The sequence below is a fragment of the Haliotis rufescens genome, unplaced genomic scaffold (assembly GCF_023055435.1).
Source record: "Haliotis rufescens isolate VD_foot unplaced genomic scaffold, xgHalRufe1.0.p SCAF_33, whole genome shotgun sequence".
NCBI classification, from domain to species: domain Eukaryota; kingdom Metazoa; phylum Mollusca; class Gastropoda; order Lepetellida; family Haliotidae; genus Haliotis; species Haliotis rufescens.
The window spans coordinates 1,377,691-1,397,942 of NW_025964035.1; the positions used below are offsets into that span (position 1 = coordinate 1,377,691).

At 40.3% G+C, this 20,252-nt stretch overlaps 1 protein-coding gene across 2 annotated transcripts in view; it reads left to right on the forward strand.

Moving 5' to 3' along the window:
- The window catches only part of LOC124151631 (alpha-1,3-mannosyl-glycoprotein 2-beta-N-acetylglucosaminyltransferase-like), a 65,749-nt gene extending 58,652 nt beyond the window's left edge, over positions 1-7,097 (forward strand). For both annotated transcript variants that reach the window (XM_046524197.2, XM_048380853.1), the window contains exons 8-12: positions 1,048-1,138; positions 3,758-3,862; positions 4,682-4,772; positions 5,536-5,706; positions 6,518-7,097. In XM_046524197.2, coding sequence (XP_046380153.2) covers positions 1,048-1,138; positions 3,758-3,862; positions 4,682-4,772; positions 5,536-5,706; positions 6,518-6,631 — 572 coding nt within the window. In that variant the 3' untranslated portion in view covers positions 6,632-7,097. The remainder of the gene's footprint in view (positions 1-1,047; positions 1,139-3,757; positions 3,863-4,681; positions 4,773-5,535; positions 5,707-6,517) is intronic.
- The last annotated feature ends 13,155 nt before the right edge of the window (positions 7,098-20,252 follow it).

Genomic DNA, 20,252 nt, shown 5'->3' on the forward strand with positions numbered 1-20,252 from the left:
TGGAGTTTGGCAAGGTTGACCTAATGCCCGTTTATAATTTCAAAATAAGTTTCTGATTTGCTGATCGAATACACAGGGTTACTTCACAATATTCTGATGATACGCACAAGTTTTATTTTTGTAGCGTATCTGTAATGTTCGTTGCGTATTTGATATGCTTGGATTTTATCTTACTGCGTATTTCTGTACATCTGATGCGTATTTTACGCAGATACGCAGCTTATCTGGAGCTCTGTGGAATTAAGTGTGGCCACAAAAACAAAACCGTTCAGTGTTGAAAATTATGCATGAAAGTCTAAGGGTCCATGTCATGACCTTTATGTCAAAAGTTACAAACCTAGTGCTCCCTAGATTCACATACGTACCACAGGAGACTCCAAGGATCCCCGGATCCCTCCTTAAAGGGACAGGACGTCAACCATTCTGACGCTTTGTTTGTAAACAATAGATCTTACTCATCTGTGCTCGTCTTATTCCGTTTCTGCTGCAATGATGACAACGTGGGTGGTGGCTTGTCACGTGACCGGACTTTCCTCTTGTTTGTAAACAAGTGCACTTATTCTGAAATTAGAACAGACATGCCTAATGCAAGCCTTGGTGTGCTTAACATATTGTGTTGCATAATTAGGTACACTTGGTAGATGCATTGCATCGATCCCAATGTCGTGAATCGATGTTCATGATGTCAATCACAGGATTGTCTGGTCCAGACTTGATTATTTACAGACCGCCGTCATATAGCTGGAATGTTGCTGAGTGCGGCGTTAAACAAACAAATTAGATACGTATACTACACCTGTGACAGTGAGGAGCATGACATTGTAGCGTTACACGTCAAAGTGGCCGTATATCACTAACTGTCTGTCGGGCTTCGATGACTGGACTTGGAGTATCAATGCTCAAATGGAAATAATTCTTCACGTTTTAGGATAGTTTCTCAATGAATGTTAAACAGTTCATGACATACGTTTATCTAGATGTGTAATCTATTTATTGCTGACTTCATGTCATGGACATTGTTCTGTAGCCTGATCCTTGTGTTGGCAGAGCTGCTGTACAGGACAGACTTCTTCCCCGGCCTGGGCTGGATGATCGAGCGAGCCACCTGGCTGGAGCTGGAGCCCAAGTGGCCAGACACGTGAGTCGGGGTAACATGTTAGTCTGGTGACGTATGAGTCGGGATGACGTGTTAGTCGGGTGACATGTGAGTTGGATGACATGTGAGTTGGATGACATGTGAGTTGGATGACATGTGAGTTGGATGACACGTGAGTCAGGGTGACACGTGAGTTGGATGAAATCTGAGTCGGATGAAATGTGAGTCAGATGACATGTGAGTCAGATGACACGTGAGTCAGATGACACGTGATTCAGGATGACATGTGATTCAGGATGACGTGTGAGTCAGATTACGTGTGAGTCAGGATGACATGTGAGTCAGATTACATGTGAGTCAGATGACATGTGAGTCAGGATGGCATGTGAGTCAGATGACATGTGAGTCAGGATGACGTGTGAGTCAGATTACGTGTGAGTCAGGGTGACATATGAGTCAGATGACATGTGAGTCAGGATGACATATGAGTCAGATGACATGTGAGTCAGATGACATGTGAGTCAGGGTGCCATGTGATTCAGGATGACGTGTGAGTCAGATTACGTGTGAGTCAGATGACATGTGAGTCAGGATGGCATGTGAGTCAGATGACATGTGAGTCAGGGTGACGTGATTCAGGATGACGTGTGAGTCAGATTACGTGTGAGTCAGGGTGACATATGAGTCAGATGACATGTGAGTCAGGATGACATATGAGTCAGATGACATGTGAGTCAGATGACATGTGAGTCAGGGTGCCATGTGATTCAGGATGACGTGTGAGTCAGATTACGTGTGAGTCAGATGACATGTGAGTCAGGATGGCATGTGAGTCAGATGACATGTGAGTCAGGGTGACATGTGATTCAGGATGACATGTGAGTCAGATTACGTGTGAGTCAGGGTAACATATGAGTCAGGGTGACATGTGGGTCGGGATGACATATGAGTCAGATGACACCTGAGTTGAATGACGTGTGAGTAAGGGTGACACGTGAGTCAGGGTGACATGTGAGTCAGGGTGACATGTGGTTCAGGATGACATGTGAGTCAGATTACGTGTGAGTCAGGGTGACATATGAGCCAGATGACACCTGAGTTGGATGACGTGTGAGTAAGGGTGACACGTGAGTCAGGGTGACATGTGGGTCGGGATGACGTGTTAGTCAGATTACGTGTGAGTCAGGGTGACATATGAGTCAGATGACATGTGAGTCAGGATGACATGTGATTCAGGATGACGTGTGAGTCAGATTACGTGTGAGTCAGATGACATGTGAGTCAGGATGGCATGTGAGTCAGATGACATGTGAGTCAGATGACATGTGAGTCAGGATGACGTGTGATTCAGGATGACGTGTGAGTCAGATTACGTGTGAGTCAGATGACATGTGAGTCAGATGGCATGTGAGTCAGATGACATGTGAGTCAGGGTGACGTGATTCAGGATGACGTGTGAGTCAGATTACGTGTGAGTCAGGGTGACATATGAGTCAGATGACATGTGAGTCAGGATGACATATGAGTCAGATGACATGTGAGTCAGATGACATGTGAGTCAGGGTGACATGTGATTCAGGATGACGTGTGAGTCAGATTACGTGTGAGTCAGATGACATGTGAGTCAGGATGGCATGTGAGTCAGATGACATGTGAGTCAGGGTGACATGTGATTCAGGATGACATGTGAGTCAGATTACGTGTGAGTCAGGGTGACATATGAGTCAGGGTGACATGTGGGTCGGGATGACATATGAGTCAGATGACACCTGAGTTGAATGACGTGTGAGTAAGGGTGACACGTGAGTCAGGGTGACATGTGAGTCAGGGTGACATGTGGTTCAGGATGACATGTGAGTCAGATTACGTGTGAGTCAGGGTGACATATGAGCCAGATGACACCTGAGTTGGATGACGTGTGAGTAAGGGTGACACGTGAGTCAGATGACATGTGAGTCAGGATGACATGTGATTCAGGATGACGTGTGAGTCAGATTACGTGTGAGTCAGATGACATGTGAGTCAGGATGGCATGTGAGTCAGATGACATGTGAGTCAGATGACATGTGAGTCAGGATGACGTGTGATTCAGGATGACGTGTGAGTCAGATTACGTGTGAGTCAGATGACATGTGAGTCAGATGGCATGTGAGTCAGATGACATGTGAGTCAGGATGACGTGATTCAGGATGACATGTGAGTCAGATTACGTGTGAGTCAGATGACATGTGAGTCAGATGGCATGTGAGTCAGATGACATGTGAGTCAGATGACATGTGAGTCAGATGACATGTGAGTCAGGATGGCGTGTGAGTCAGATGACATGTGAGTCAGGATGGCATGTGAGTCAGATTACGTGTGAGTCAGGGTGACATATGAGTCAGATGACATGTGAGTCAGGATGACATATGAGTCAGATGACACCTGAGTTGAATGACGTGTGAGTAAGGGTGACACGTGAGTCAGGGTGACATGTGGGTCGGGATGACGTGTTAGTCGGGTGACATGTGAGTTGTGTGACATGTGAGTTGTGTGACATGTGAGTCGGGTGATATGTGAGTCAAGGCGAAATGTGTGTTAGGTCGACATGTGAGTAAGGATGACACGTGAGTCAGGGTGACACGTGAGTTGGATGACATGTTGGATGACATGTACTTCCAGGTTCTGGGATGACTGGATGCGGCACCCAGAGCAGCGGAAGGGCCGGGAGTGTATACGCCCCGAGATCTGTAGGACAAGTACGTTTGGCAAGAAGGGGGTCAGCAAGTGAGTACACCATCCACCTTGTTATATATTTACCACTTTCGTTTCCCAGCAAGACTATGACTCATGTTTAATGAATCGTGGCATCAGTTAGTGTAACAAAACCAAAGATGTGCAGAGTGGATAAAAAAAATCAACGTTATTCACTGTTTCAAGTGGGTCTTCAAGGCCCAGTACGTTGACCCTTCTAAAGAATTGGTAACAATAGACAATGACCCCTGGACTTAAGAACTGTTCGTGGATTGTCGGTTGTGTAGCCAAAATACAGCAATGTCCTTTACTTCGCGGATTGACGTGTGAGGTGCACATGATTTCAGAGTATCGGAGGAACGTTCAGGAAAACTGTTTGACTGTTTGTTATATTTGTTTTCGGAAAATGAACTGTCTCAAACGCATTCAGCTTCGGGGAGAACACTGAATTGCATGTGCTTTTCCTGAATGTTCATTATAAAAGCATGTTGATTAATCAACCATAGTGGTGGCTAGATGTCATTAAACAGGCGATGATCGTCATAGCCAGCTTGACATCGTTGGGTTTAGTTTAACCTTCAGTCATATTGGGACTGATTTAGAAAAGGAAATGCTACTTTATTCGCGTAGTGGTTTTTTAAAGTGTTTTGTATATAAAAATATAATTGTGGGGTAATAAAAGGTGATTAGAAAACTTTAGATTTCATTTTTTCATTCCACTGCGAATCAACCCCCGAGTTTGCTCAGTGCTTTATTCTGTTGTGGTTCCGCTACTCATATAATAGCCCATTTCACCTGACCTGGTTATTGTCATGTGCACTGCTTGTTAAACGTTGGTTTATTCTGTTTCAGGGGGTTATATTATGAGAAACATTTAAAGTTCATCAAGTTAAACCAGAAGTATGTGCCTTTCACACAACTAGATCTTTCATATCTGGAGAAGGTACGTGAATCTCTGGCTGCTGTCTTCGCGGGCATTTGTATTTGTAAAAGGCGACTCTGCTTTAATAACCATTTGTTGTTTGTTTCATTTTAACCACCATGAAACACGGGTGTATAGGTTTCATATCTATACTTTCTTTGCTCGGCAGTGTATTTTAAAGTAGAATTGTACCATGTACCGAAATTTCAATCTGTCTTTAAACCCGAGAAGATCCTGGGTAGAATAAGTCTTCAGCAACCCATCCTTGCTGTAAAAGATGACTATGCTTGTCGTAAGAGGCGATTAACGGGATTGGGTGTCAGGCTCGCTGACTTGGTTGATGCATGTCATTGTATTCCAATTGCGTACATCTATGCTCATGACAGTAATCACTGGATTGTCTGGTTCAGACTCAATTATTTACAGATCACCGTCATGTAGCTGGAATATGGCAGAGTGCGATGTTAAACAACAAACAAACAAACAAACAAACAAATTTTATGGGTATTTAGAAAGTTTGTGTTGTACAAACACAATATTTCAGGGTCGCTTCTTGACTTTTTAGTAGGTGGATGGATGGATGGATGCATGGATGGATACTGTTTGTTTGTTTGTTCGTTGTTTAACGCCGCGCTCAGCAATATTCCAGCTATATGACGGCGGTCTGTAAGGATGGGTTCTGACAGGGATAGTAGTAATGTAGGTTCATGAACATCCACTTGCTGAACGAAATGGCACCATGATCAAAATGGTCTTATAATTATTATTGTTATCTTTGTGACAGGAGCGTTATGACACTGAGTTTGTAAAGCATGTGTACGAGTCCCCGCTGTTGTCCGTGGCCGAGGTCGTCAGTCAGAGCAAGAGTGATTACGGGACAGTCAGGGTACAGTACAACACGAAAGATGAATTCAAAAGTCTCGCCAAAAAACTTGGAATCATGGATGATTTCAAGGTCAGTATAAAATATTTTTTTGTGTTCAAACTCATTAACATTGTAAACTCATCTGTGAATATCTCTTCACAATTGTGGGGGCGGTCGGGTAGCCTAGTGGTTAAAGCGTTCGCTCGTCACGCCGAAGCCCCGGGTTCGATTCCTGACATGGGTACAATGTGTGAAGCCCATTTCTGGTGTCCTCCGCCGTGATATTGCTGGAATATTGCTAAAAGCAGCGAAAAACCATACTCACTCACTCACTCTTCACAATTGTGAATAAATTGCTGTTGTGGTTTTGTTCACAGATGTTTGGATACATTTTTTTGACTTTTTCTTTTTAGATTTTGCTTATAATTTGTTTCTATGGGATTCAGGGAAATACATTGTTCGTTTTCTGGCCCAGATTAAATTAACTACAATGACCCCTGACCATATTGTACCAAAAGATGTTGAAAGATAGTTGTTGTTACCCTGCCTGCCGATCGGCATTAAGGGGCTAAAACAAGGACTGGTCGGCTCGGAGTCAGTATACTGTGTCTGAGTGGAGTATTCATGTTAAACTGCGGCATGGTATCTCAGTGAGCTAGCACTATAAATCGGCATCAGTCCGGACTAGTACAAGCAGCCACACAAACACACACACATACATGCACGTCGCTATGTAAGTGCAATAATCTTGGACGCGATGTTAAACCAAATTTCACCTCACCTCACTCGCTCGCTCGCTCGCTCACTCACTCACTCACTCACTCACTCACTCACTCACTCACTCACTCACTCACTCACTCACTCACTCACTCACTCACTCACTCACCCCTTCATGTTGCAGGCTGGTGTACCTCGAGCAGCTTATAGAGGCGTCATCAGCTTTATGTATAAGGGTAGGAGGGTCTTCCTTTCACCTCCCCCGAACTGGAGTCAGTACGACCCCAAGTGGAGCTGACCAATGACAGCCCGGGAGACTGCTGGACGCATCATCCAATGAAAACCACACAGAGGTGATCCAAGAATACCATGAACCAATCAAGTGCTGTGTTACATATTTAGAGTGTCTGTGAGTGAAAGGAGCGTATCCGAGGTTTCGAGTGGTGACAGGGTCATGTTGCATTCATGACAGTGAAATGAATCTTAGTTGCTCAGGAGTTCCCACTACTTCAATATTGATTTTCCTTGAACAGTTTGAACCTATCAACAGCTTGTTCCTACAAGCCTTGTGTGTACTGTATTTCCTTGACTATAGTGTGCATCCAAGCATAATGCACACATCCATAGAGGATGCAGTATTTCGGAGAATTTGGGGGGGGGAGTATTCGTAGTCCAAAACTACGTCGTATTCCACTTAGGTGAGAAGCATTTTTTATAAATTTTGGAGACCTTTTTTCAGGTACTGGACCCAATTTCATTAGTTTTAAAAATAGGGTTACCTTAAAAATTTGTTTCAATATCATTAAGTTGATGTCAATATATTTTTTGTCAATTTGACTCCTACATTTTTGACATTTCAAAATCTTTTAGACAAGACCTAAATTGTTGTGTAGAAGTGGAATATATTAATATTATCTACCGTTCACTATGAACTGAGTTTTGTTTCAAGTTTCCTGTGAGCTTCAACCATCTTTTTTCTATTAAAAATGAACGAACTCCTTGTCAACCACCTTCCTCAAATTCAGTCAACATTTTATTGTACCGTATTTGACGTAATAAGCGCCCCGCTCCAATTAGCGACCACAGCGATATTTGCTTATATATTGGCTAGTTAACAATCTCAATTAACACCCCTTCCGATTGATCTATGTACACAAGACTTATTTATTTGTGTATAATACGCACTCGTGTGTTATATGCACCCAATTATGGGCAATTGAATTCTGGAAAAATTTATCTGTCGTATATAAACATTTCAGGCTGTCAGCATAAACCACGAAATTTATGATCTTTCAACTCAAAATAATAACTCATTCTAATAAGAGCCCCCTATTTCTAATTTTGAGAGCGTCCTGGGCGCTTATTACGTCAAATATGATTATACCTTTTTCACAAACACCTTGGTATTTATTTGTGTATAATACGCACTTTTTTTCATAATTTGTCAACACCAAAATTAGGGGTGCGTATTGTTCACGAGAACCAAATGTTACCTCACTTTCCCCAGCCAAGCGTGCGACCATACAAGGAATGGTGTGACAGGACATCACCGGTAGTTAATTCCACTGATGTATAAGCATAAATCACAACACTTACCTTTACTTAAATCGATGTTTCCAGCTTTTGAATGAAAATACAACTTCCTACCTGAACTTAATTCATAAACATTTTCTGAAAAAAGTATATGCAGAGATCTTAAAATTACATCTGGTTTTTAATTAATTGCCGTTTTTAGAAGTAACATAACTTCGTATAACTCCACTGCCACAGGCTAATTTGCATATCATGTGACCGTTTTTCTCATGTTTTTTACAAAAGCTGAAATCAGAACATATTGGTGCTTTACATATTGTTTTGCACAATTATATGCAACAACTGCAAAAGTGAGATGCATGTCGACATTTATTTATACATCAAAGTGACCGTGTCAATAGCTCTCTGAATGGCGTCAATGATAGCATGTGATGTAAATAAAGGAAAACAACACAAATGGAAATAATTTTTCATGTGAAATAAATTGATACAGAAAGAAAAGTGCGTATTATACACGAGAGATAATTTTTCCCACAGTTTAACTGCTTGTAGGGAGCCGGGTAACCCAGTCGTCTAAAGCGCCGTGATTCGGTATGCAGAGTTGCGTCCCTTGGGCACACCAGAAACCTATGATTGTGGGTTTGAATCCAGGTTCGCTCCCATTATGTTTCTAGGTTTGTCAGCACCATACCCGTGCTCGTGGGTTTCACCGAAGTGGTAAACGTCTGAGACCTGCATCACTTCGGGCTTTCCTCACACATTAACATGATTAAGCTGACACGCCATGATATAAATGGAATACTGTTAAAAGCGGCTTAAACCCAACTCACTCACTCACTAATTGCTCATAATTAGGGTGCGTATTGTGCATGGGTAAGTACGATACTTTTTCTTCTTGAAAACAAGAATTCATTTCGTTGGGCCCAAATGCTTCATTGAATTATTGAATCCCTGTCTGGTTCCAGTGACGTTTACCAGTGTTTATTTTTTTCCATTATTTATATATCCACACTCTCCCAGATTCATGTGAATATTGTCCTCTCTGACATGTCTGTAACCATCGCGATGTACATTTTAGTTTCCCCTGATATCTGTTAGTTGTTAGGGGAAGAGTCTTCAGTCGAATGACAGTTGTTCATGTTTCATTCTCTTGAAAACTTCTTACAATAGTTCTGGAAATGCTGATAGAAGGAAACCGAATCTGATTTAGATCAATGCTTTTTATATTTGTGGGAAGGGTTGAGATTGTTTGTAAGGTTAAAAAAATAAAAGAATTGGTTCTCAGGCAATGACTTTTGAAAATATAGTGCGGGTGGGCGGTTGTTTTTGTTTGTTTGCTTGTTGAAACTACCGTATTTGACGTAATAAGCGCCCCGCTCTAATAAGCGCCCACGGTGACATTAGCTAAGATATTGGTTAGCAAACAATCCCAATTAGCACCCCTTCCGATTGATCAATGTACACAAGACTTATTTATTTGCGTATAATAAGCACTCATGTGTTATATGCACCCTTAATTATGGGTAATTGAAGTATGGAAAAATCTCTCGTACATAAATATTTCAGCATAAATAACGATATTTATTTTTCAACTCAGTTATTTTCACCAAAATAATATTCTAGTAAAAGCCCCCAATTTCCAATTTTGAGAGCGCCCGGGGTGCTTATTACATCGAGTACGGTAGTATGTAACCAAACAAACAGTTGTGAACCATCAACCGGGGAAATAGCATCCCGACACAAACAAGCATACCAACTCCTATTACTGCCCCGCACAGTAAAGCAATGCGCATGTAAAGGGAAGTAACTGCGCGCTATATTCGATAAATTTGATTTTAAGTATTAGGATTTTGAAAAAAAAAATTTAAGATGAAAATGAAAACAAAACGTGCGGCAGACTTTATGATGATGAGGATGGTGCCTGAGAACTATGTCTATTAGTTTTTTAGCCTAAGTTTTCTTATCTATGTTGAGTTTGGATTGTTGGTGATTTAATGAGGGATGACATGATAATCAATGATTGTGGGGTGAAACATTGGTGATATAGGACGGATGTAGAGCCTGCTGTGATGGGATGATATTAACAGATGCTAGTTCGGTCTAGAGTAGCATTTCAGATATGCAGTTGTACCCATAGGCCAGACTTTTTTTAAAAGTAGGTTTACGAATCCACCGACTCCTGAAAATTAAAAGTTGAAACAAATTTGAAAAATGAAAAGCAGGGTTTTTTATTCCAAAGACCAGAAATAATCAAAATATTTAAAATAAAAATCTTTTTCTCTATAAGTAAATTATATAAAATACCATGATTAAAATCAGTTGATAATTTATTTTAAAAACATCAAAACACAACGAATTATGACTTGCGAGAGAAAATTTAAAAAATGTACTGGCCTAAATTTTTGGGCCCAAAATCTGACCCCCCCCCCCCAAAAAAAATTCTGGCGTTGTAAGTACGTTAAGCTGGGTTGGTTCTCTAAGACAGGGTAGCATTATTGGAGCGACGACGTTTGTAACCATGGTAACTGTGATAAGTCTTTGGTAATGTATTGGACACACGACAGGGGTCGTGCTCCGGCTGCTGTAATGTTAAGGGGTACGACATGTGACAGGATTACTTTGTTGGTCTGAGTTCTCTGAATCTGCTTTCATTTGTTGAATACACTCACCTTAAACTTGCTGTACATGACATGGAGTGTGTACTCCGTTCACTAAGGTTTGCTCAAGTTCTGTCATTGTTTCTGTATGCAGATGTTGACTAGAAGTCGGACCTCTATCACTCATCAGCTCGTTATAGTACATATCATGTAGACAGTAGACAGTGGCTCCTGTACATGGTTTATATTCTGTTCTGTACCAGAGCCCCGATTCACTAAACGGTAGGGCTGGGACGAGTCCAAATATACTACCCAGGTACCCGTCATATAGCTGGAATATTGCTGAGTGCAGCATTAAACAACAACAACAAACATTGACCCTCTTTCTTTCATCTCATGTAGTGTTTTTTGAGTGTTTTTTGAGGATGAAGTTTGAGGATGGTTTGAAGATCATTGTTTGGGGAAAAGGATGTCAGTTTTAAAGAATTGTTGTGTGTTTTCTGTTTAAGATATTTGTTGAAGAATTCCATTTGTTTTCCCGTGTTGTGTTGGATGAAGTTGAGACTGACGTTGGTATCTGTTGTTTTATAAACTCACAGTTTGCAGAATGAGGCATCACATACATGAAGTACATATCACCTGATGATTGTGCAAGAATTAGTGATTATTTTGAATTTATGATCATCATTAGAATAGATACTACTTTCACGACCTTGACCTTGAGTTTGCGATTGAAGCGATAGAGGTGGTGACATCACTTCCTACAGGAAGCTATGGTGGGGAGTCAGTGAATTGTAATTTATCATAACAGATTGGAGTCTTGGGGGTTCGATTCCCCACATGGGTATAATGTTTGAAGCCCATTTCTGGTGTCTCCTGCCGTGATATTGCTGGAATACTTCCAAAAGCAGCTTAAAACTCATACTCACTCACTTACTCAAGCCAGTGAGGTAAGATGATTACATGTTCATAACGTTAATACAATACCAACACTAAACAGGAGACAGTGCACCAATTCTGTATAACAGTGTAAAAGATTGGCTACATGAAATTTATATTTATTTTATGTGAAGTGTTTAAGGTAAATGTACTAATAGACATTTGGTATTTGGTTTGGAAATAAACTGTAAAATTATTGTTTTTTCATTGATGTGATACATGAAAACCTAGTGACACTACATTCAGTTGTGCATCAAGACTGCGAAAAAGCTGCGTTTATTGTTTTCAAAACCATTCTAGAGTATAAAACTAGGCAATTCCAGCCATGACATCAACATTTGAAGAAAATAAGTTAGTACAGATAAAACTATTGTGTAATAAGAGGTTTAATGGACTAATGTTAGAGACTGACCATTTGGTTTGCTGGGAGGGAGGCTCTGGTATTTGGTGCAGGTATTTTTTCAGCTATAACTGAGGTGCGGTCGGGTAACCTAGTGGTTAAAGCGTTCGCTTGTCACACCGAAGACCCGGGTTCGATTCCCGACATGGGTACAATGTGTGAAGCCCATTTCTGGTGTCCCCCGCCGTGATATTGCTGGAATATTGCTAAAAGTGGCGTTAAACCATACTCACTCACTCAATCACTCAGCTATAACTGCAAAACCAGAATTTTTCTTAGTTAAAACTAATAGCATAAATATTTAAATGTATTATTTTTAAAAAACATCTTAGACAATATATTCTTGTGGCAGACAAATATGTTTTATTTCAACAGCATAATTATTGCTTTCTAGATTTATCACAATTTTTTTTTTGGGTGGGGGCAGGGAGGGGAGGGGAGGGGAGGGGAGGGAGATAAAATACTAGCCCCCAACCCCCTAGAATATAAAATGGTCGGTTCCTACTCGACATTACATTTTTCAAATTTGCGTATTGCCTGATGCAGGGTACTTGTCGAGTGCTGGTGTTCCTGGGCCACTGGGGGCGGTCGGGTAGCCCAGTGGTTAAAGCGTTCGCTCATCACGCCGAAGACCCGTGTTCGATTCCCGACATGGGTACAATGTGTGAAGCCCATTTCTGGTGTCCCCCGCCGTGATATTGCTGGAATATTGCTAAAAGCTGCGTAAAACCATACTCACTCACTCACTCTTGGGCCACTGAAGCAGCTTCTCTCCCTTTGTTTACTTTTGTTGGGTGTTCACCTGAATGTTTGTTGATGTGAACAGGACCTTTTCTATACAGCGTTTGTTATCCATAATCAGATTTTATTCAATTTTCATTAAGAGGGAACAGATACTGGTTTTTTAAAATTGGTTTTTGAAGGTTTGTATACCTCATGTGTACTATCCTGAACAAAAAAAAGTTACGGATCATAAATATTTTGGGGGAAATTTTTATGAAATCTGTGGTCATGTGGTTATTTGTTCATACACAAGGAGAGTTGCATCACCCCGGGTCCAGTCTCTCCATATCTTGTGTCAGGGATTCCGAAATAGTAATTGATTCTTGTCATGGAGATTCTGAAATAATAATTGATTTTTGTCATGCGGATTCTGAAATAATAATTGATTTTTGTCATGGGGATTGTGAAAAAATAATTGATTTTTGTCATGCGGATTCTGAAATAATAATTGATTTTTGTCATGCGGATTCTGAAATAATAATTGATTCTTGTCATGCGGATTCTGAAATAATAATTGATTCTTGTCATGCGGATTCTGAAATAATAATTGATTCTTGTCATGGGGATTCTCAAATAATAATTGATTTTTGTCATGGGGATTCTGAAATAATAATTGATTTTTGTCATGCGGATTCTGAAATAATAATTGATTCTTGTCATGGGGATTCTGAAATAATAACTAATTTTTGTCCTGGGGATTCTGAAATAAAAATTGATAATTAAAACTTTTAAAAAAATGAATTGAGTGCTCAGTCTTCAATACAAAAATATATCCCCCCCAAAATAGTCACATTCCCCAACTTATTTTGTTCAGTATGTTATATTTTCAAGATGATTCTGTTTTTCTCAGATACTATCTGAATTTTGTTGACAGCATCTGTGTGTCATGTTATTGGTTGGCCTTGACTGATTCAACTGTAGGCTGTAGAACCACCATATCACTGCCATGTTGGGAGGAGGGGTCACACGAACAGCCTAGTTCTTGCACTAGGGGGGCGGTCGGGTAGCCTAGTGGTTAAAGCGTTCGCTCATCTCTATGAAGACCTGGGTTCGATTCCCAACATGGGTACAATGTGTGAAGCCCATTTCTTGTTTCCCCTGCTGTGATGTTGCTGGAATATTGCTAAAAGCGGCGTAAAACCAAACTCACTCTTTTGCTTACGGATTTTGACATTGAAAAATTTGGTTGGTAGGTCGGAAAAATATTGTGCAGGATTTACTTGATCGTCTTACACTGATGAATGTTTTTATCTTGGCCTCATTTGGGTCCTATATAATGAATCTAAAATCTAACTTGAAGAGGCATTGTATTATTGGAATTATTTGAAAATGAAAATTTGTTGGGTTGTTTTTATTTGGTCAGGGTTTTTTATTGGAGCAGGGTAGTAACCATGGCGAATATGGTGTGCGGAATGTTTTGCTGAGTTTTCCGTTTGATATGAAGGGAGTGTGTTGTGTGATCTGAATAATTTATACGTGTAGCCTCTATATGTGTTAATGATGAGACGTCATTCTTTGTGTCATAGATTTAACACTGTCAAGACTTCGCAGTTTTGTATACACAACGTTCCTCCAAACTTGTAAATACTTACGGCCGCTGTGTGGGTAGTAGCGACCAGACTTCGAAAATCACGCTAGCCTGCTAGCCCGAGGCTACCAAATTGTGCTGAGGACAAGTGAAAACCCAATGATCCAGTCCTCATTGACTCGTAGCATATGAGGGCTGTAATTCTGAACCAGTTCTCAATGCTTTAATTTTGTTACAAATTAGAACTGACAGAAAATGTAAACAACAAACATTTCTGTCTCGTTCAAGAAGCAAAAGCAGCAAACTCTGAGGGTAATGAAATAGGATTTTCACAGGCCTCTCGACTCGTCTTAAAATAACGAACTTCTAAGGCTGAGTGATGCATGTATTTTGGTAATCGAATAAGATGAAGCAGTGTTTGATTCCCAGACAATCGATGAGCCCTGCACCGTTCATGAAGTTTGTGACATTGAGACAACATGTAGCTCCGACATCCGCGAGGTTACGTCACATGTCAAACACGTTGTCAAGCAGGAACCATTGCCGTTTGGGAGATGTAATCTGAACACTCATTGGTCGGACATCTCACTGTCATCCCTCCCGCTGGAACCAGGCCGTTGCTTGATTCGTTACTTGAAATAGCAACCACCCCATAAATCATTTTCATAGGTGGTACGTAGTGCATACTAGAACGTGAAGTCGTGACTTGCAAATTTGTATATTGTGTATTAGCATCCCAACTATCGTGATGAGAACAATTAGATTAGTACTTAGAAACATAACTTAATATATCTTAAAGGTTTTGTTAATCTCTGGCAAGGGATCAATAGATAGTTCTGTAGAATAAACCAACACATCCTAATCGAAAGAAGTTAAGAAAACCTGACTCTGTCATGGCTGGACAGATTAACCAGCGGTAGAAATTATTATTTTTTTAAGTTCACTAGTCCTTTAATGTTAACATATAGCAAAATCATTAAAAATGGCAAATTTCTACTAGTCCTTAAGGGGGGCACGGGTGGCCCAGTCGTCTAAGGTGCCACGATTCGCTGTGCAGAGTTGCGTCCCTTGGGCACGCCAGAAACCTATGATTGTGGGTTCGAATCCCGGTTCGCCCCGATTATGTTTCTAGGTTTGTCAGCACCATACCCGTGCTCGTGGGTTTCACCGAAGTGGTAAACGTCTGAGACCTGCATCACTTCGGGCTTTCCTCCCACATTTAACTGACACGCCGCGATATAACTGGAATACTGTTCAAAGCAGCGTAAAACCCAACTCACTCACTCACTCACTACTAGTCCTTAAGATACCTTCAGTATTGGGCAGTTTGGCAAGTACTTATAGGACAAGTGCTAATTTCTAACGCTGTTAACTCTAGTCCTATGAAACAGTCATGTATGTGTAAGGTGACACCAAGTTGCCTTGTCAATAATTCAACACTTGACAGTTTCAAATTCCTATATAATGAAAATTCTACGACCATCACGCTCAAGATATGTTTGATTTGGTGAAAATTAACATATAATGGATAATTTAATTTTTTTTAAATTTCACAACTGCCCTATTAAATTCCATTTTTGAAATGAGCTTTGCCTTGCTTCATGACACATCAGTTACATTTAGTTCCATTGGTGCTTGCTGAGGGCAGATAGATCTCACGTTATACATGTATCTGTTACTGTGTCGTCCAATATTCAGTTCTCATCCAGCCGTCTAATAACTGTTTACTTTGAGATTTTTTCAAAAGTTAGAATATGATGCTGAAAACCTCCTCCCCTTAAAACCAAATTTCAAAAACCTTGAAAATGGTATATTACATAAAGTTGATGCATGGTTGATAATGTTCAAAATAAATGTATAAGTACAGGGCCCCGTTCCACAAAGTGATCTTAGCGCTAAGTTGATCGTAACTCCCATTCTTTAACACTGACTTACAACAATCGTAGCGCTAAGATCGCTTTGTGGAACAGGGCTCTGGACTTTTTGATAAGTGTTTGAATCAAATGTCACGTGAAATGGATCCCATTAGTTTAACTTCCTATTCAGAATAAGGCCAGTTTTCTACGCCACCACAGTTTATTTGCTTGGCACAGTTGTCTCCCCTGAGCATGCCATTATCCTTTGATCTTGAGTTTGTGAGCTAGATTTGCCCTTGATTGTTTCTAGGTTTGTCAGCGATGTACCCGTGTGCGTGGGTTTCAGCAAAGTTACAAAAGTCTAAGACATGCATCACTTACGGCTTTACTCCCACATTAAGCTGACATGGTTGATCGAACAGAAAAACTCCTTGAATAGTCATTAAGCCACATTCCCGCACTCTGCCAGGTTTAGTATGAGGGGTAGGTAGCTTAGTTTGTTTGCTAGTCACATAGGGTTTGATTCTGATCAGTACAGTTCGCAAAGCCAATTGTAGAAGTCTTCAGACATTTTATATCAGCTGCAGTAGTTGAGATGACGCCCGTCACCTTAAAATATGATCTTTTACTATGATACGATACGATACGATACGATACGATACGATACGATACGATACGAAACCCTGCTGGGTGATCTGACAACCCCTCTGTAGAAGGTAAGGTGATTCCAGAGCAAACTTTGCCCGGCCAATCCAAATGAAGGATGCATATGTTCTTGAGCCAATCAGAATCAGTTTTAAGAATGATTCGGCTTCATTTATTTACAATCTTGGTTTAGGAAATTTTGATTTTAACAAAAAAGAACAAACATTACATAGTATTCCTCCACTGGGACTCAGAAACGACAGCGTATATAACATATCCACATCAATATGATTGTACGGCCTTTATTATTTACATTCGGAATTGGTCGTTTAACTTCATTTTTAGGTTATGTAGGTTTAGTTGTAATATAGAAGTTGTTCATCCATAAATCTTATCCTTACTTATTTATTTTTAGGAATAAAGAAATCAGATATGCTGGTCTAAATGCTTTGTCAATTGTGCTGATGATTGAGAGTGAGAGTATTGTATTGCAGTTAAAGATTTGATTTGTATAAGATTGTACAGACACAGAACAACACTGTCTCTGCAGGTCGAGGGACAATGAACCTACTCACAGCCAGGGTTGTGTTGTCATATCAAATGTTCTTATGTACAGACAGGGCTACAGATAATATTTTGAGCCATTGAGTATTTACTTAGAATGTATCATTCTCATTGAGTACTAATAGGTTTCGTAGGTATTCAATATCTTTTTTACTGCATCTATTGGGTATTTTTGCACCAATGAGTGGACATTTTTTTTACAGATAATTCTTAAAATGCTGTTTCGGGTGACTTATGATTTGTATGTGTGCTGCCAACTCACAACAGCGACATACATGTCTAGTAAACAGTAAGCGGGACAAATGTTTTTTTTAATGCATTATTCACTGTAGTGGAGTTCATGCTTGTAGGGGCGGTCGGGTAGCCCAGTGGTTAAAGCTTTCGCTCGTCACGTCGAAGACCCGGGTTCGATTCCCAACATGGGTACCGTGTGTGAAGCCCATTTGTGGTGTCCCCTGCCGTGATATTCCTGGAATATTGCAAAAAGCGGCGTAAAACCATACTCACTCACTCACTCACTCACTCATGCTTGTAGGATGGCTGCATTTGATCAGTAAGTAGAGATCTGTCAGTGTTGGCACGTGGTCCTATGCACAGCGCACAGGTCACAAATTCGATGAAGTTAAGCAACGTCAGTCGCAGAGGGTCCTTGGATGGGTGACTGCGCTCACCAGCTTGGCTCCTGAGAGTTTCCAGGGCTTCTGTCCTGCCCCACACTGAACCACAGTGTACCATATGTGACGTCTCCTTAGGCAAGTGACTTTGTTCAAAATGTGCCTCTGTTCACCCAGCAGTGAGTGGGTACCCGGTAGGATGAGATGGCAATGTGGTTAACCTTCGAGCACCTGACAGGCAGCTTGGGTTGTATACTCCCCAGGGAGCAGAGAATGACTGTTGAGTGCACACTGATCCATTGACCAGTATTAAATGTCTATGTGCTTCGAGTATGCTTATGCATGGAGTACAGCACCATATAAATGGATTATTATTATTATTTTTATTACTATTATCATTATCATTATCATTAAGAAATACAGGTTCCATTGGGTAAATTTTCAATGTTGTTATACTATTTGGTTTGTGAAAATTTACATGAATTTTTGTATTTACATGTATTTAGTATTTTACGCAAATACACAGCCTACTGGGAATTTGGTATAAAATAGTCAAGGTTTTCGAAAGATTTTTATGTGTAGATCAGTCAAGGTTTCACAATTTGCTGATGTAGGTAATTAGATGACTTGCCAAGATTGATTTATCTTTTTAGGAAGTTAGTGATATTAATTTTATAAAGTTAAAGATTGATTTGCTGAGATTGCTGTAGATGAAGTAATATGTTCATTAATGACATAAATACTCAAGTGATAGAGATCTTACAAGTTAGCAGTAGTCTTTGAAAGGCATTTAGAAGTGATGAACAGAAGGAAGAGAATTTACGGATGTCAACATCTTTATTATGAGGAACACATTTCGGATTATTATGCTTACGCCTTCATCAGGTGAATAAATGCTAAGAGGCAGAAAATACGCAGGTACAGATACCGGTATATGTCTTCTGCCTCATAGCATTTAGTCACCTGATTGGGGCGGTCGGGTAGCCTAGGTGGTTAAAGCGTTTGCTCGTCACACCAAAGACCCGGGTTCGATTCCCGACACGGGTACAATGTGTGAAGCCCATTTGTGGTGTCCCCCGCTGTCATATTGCTGGAATATTGCTAAAAGCGGCATAAAACCATACTCACTCACTCACTCACTCACTCACTCGTCACCTGATGAAGGCGTAAGCATATACTCCGAAATGTGTTCCTCATAATAAAGAAGTTGACATCTGTAAATTCTCTTCCTTAGCAGTAGTTCAGATAAATTATTTATATTCACATATTCATCAATGTAATACTCAACCAGTGATAGATCAGATCCTTGGTGAACCAGACCCTATATATATATATAGTGATGGAGAGAAATACCGTAAGAGCTGATTTGTTGGATGGGCATTTCTTCGACACAATTAAGGGATAATGCAACAGCTATCACTGTTTGTAAGTAATAATGTAAGACAAGGGCTCCTTGTCATAACCTTAATGTTAAAATTTAATTATTAAGGGGGTTCCTCAGATTCAAATTATACAAAAGCAAACCAGACATATCCCCCATTAATTTCAAACACTGCCTATTACAGTAATAGAAACATGTTGGTATGTTCATACCGGTATTTACCCCTCAAATAACCAGAGCTTGCTTGTGAACACAAACTAACCATTAACTTATTAGGGTGATACGAGACATTTGTAATTTGGTATATGCTACGACATTGCTGTTCCCTTACTTTTGTCCATCAGTATATGTTTCTTTAGCAGTAGCTCTTGATAGAGGAATATGTTTGAAATGATAAAATTGTTGCTGATTGAATTGTTTGCCAGTCTACAAATTAACATTACTATTGTAACCATTTATGTAATTAAGACGTTAATATATGATACACCTTCACTTGATTCCGGATGCTTGTCTTGGTATTGGATTATAACCTTTTTAATTCTTACGAAATCTCTACCTCTATTACATCTCTGCCATAAATCCTGTATTTTGGCTTCAGTCACGCTAACTAAAATGTTCATATTTTAAACAGACGTCCTCATCACTGTCAATCACACACAATTAGTTGTCGCCAAGCAGCATCGTAACCACCCAAGCTAAGACGTATGCTTGTATGGGTATTGGATTATAACCTTTTTATTTATCAGATTGAAACTGGAAACTCATCTCTGAGGTTTGATTGTGTTACAATTAGAATGCTGTTAGCTAATCAGAGAGGATAACTAGGTGCTGGTTCTCAGACACTTCTACATGTTACTTGATGTTCGTTTGACAATATCAGAGGGAGCTTGTCATGGTAGCTGCTGCTGTTCTCAAAAGCTACTGTTGTGCGGAGAACCCCCAAACGATGGGAGCTGTCGTTGGCTGTTCTCAATAGCTACTGTTGTGCAGAGAACCCCCAAACAATGGGAGCTGTCATTGGCTGTTCTCAAAAGCTACTGTTGTGCAGAGAACCCCCAAACAATGGGAGCTGTCATTGG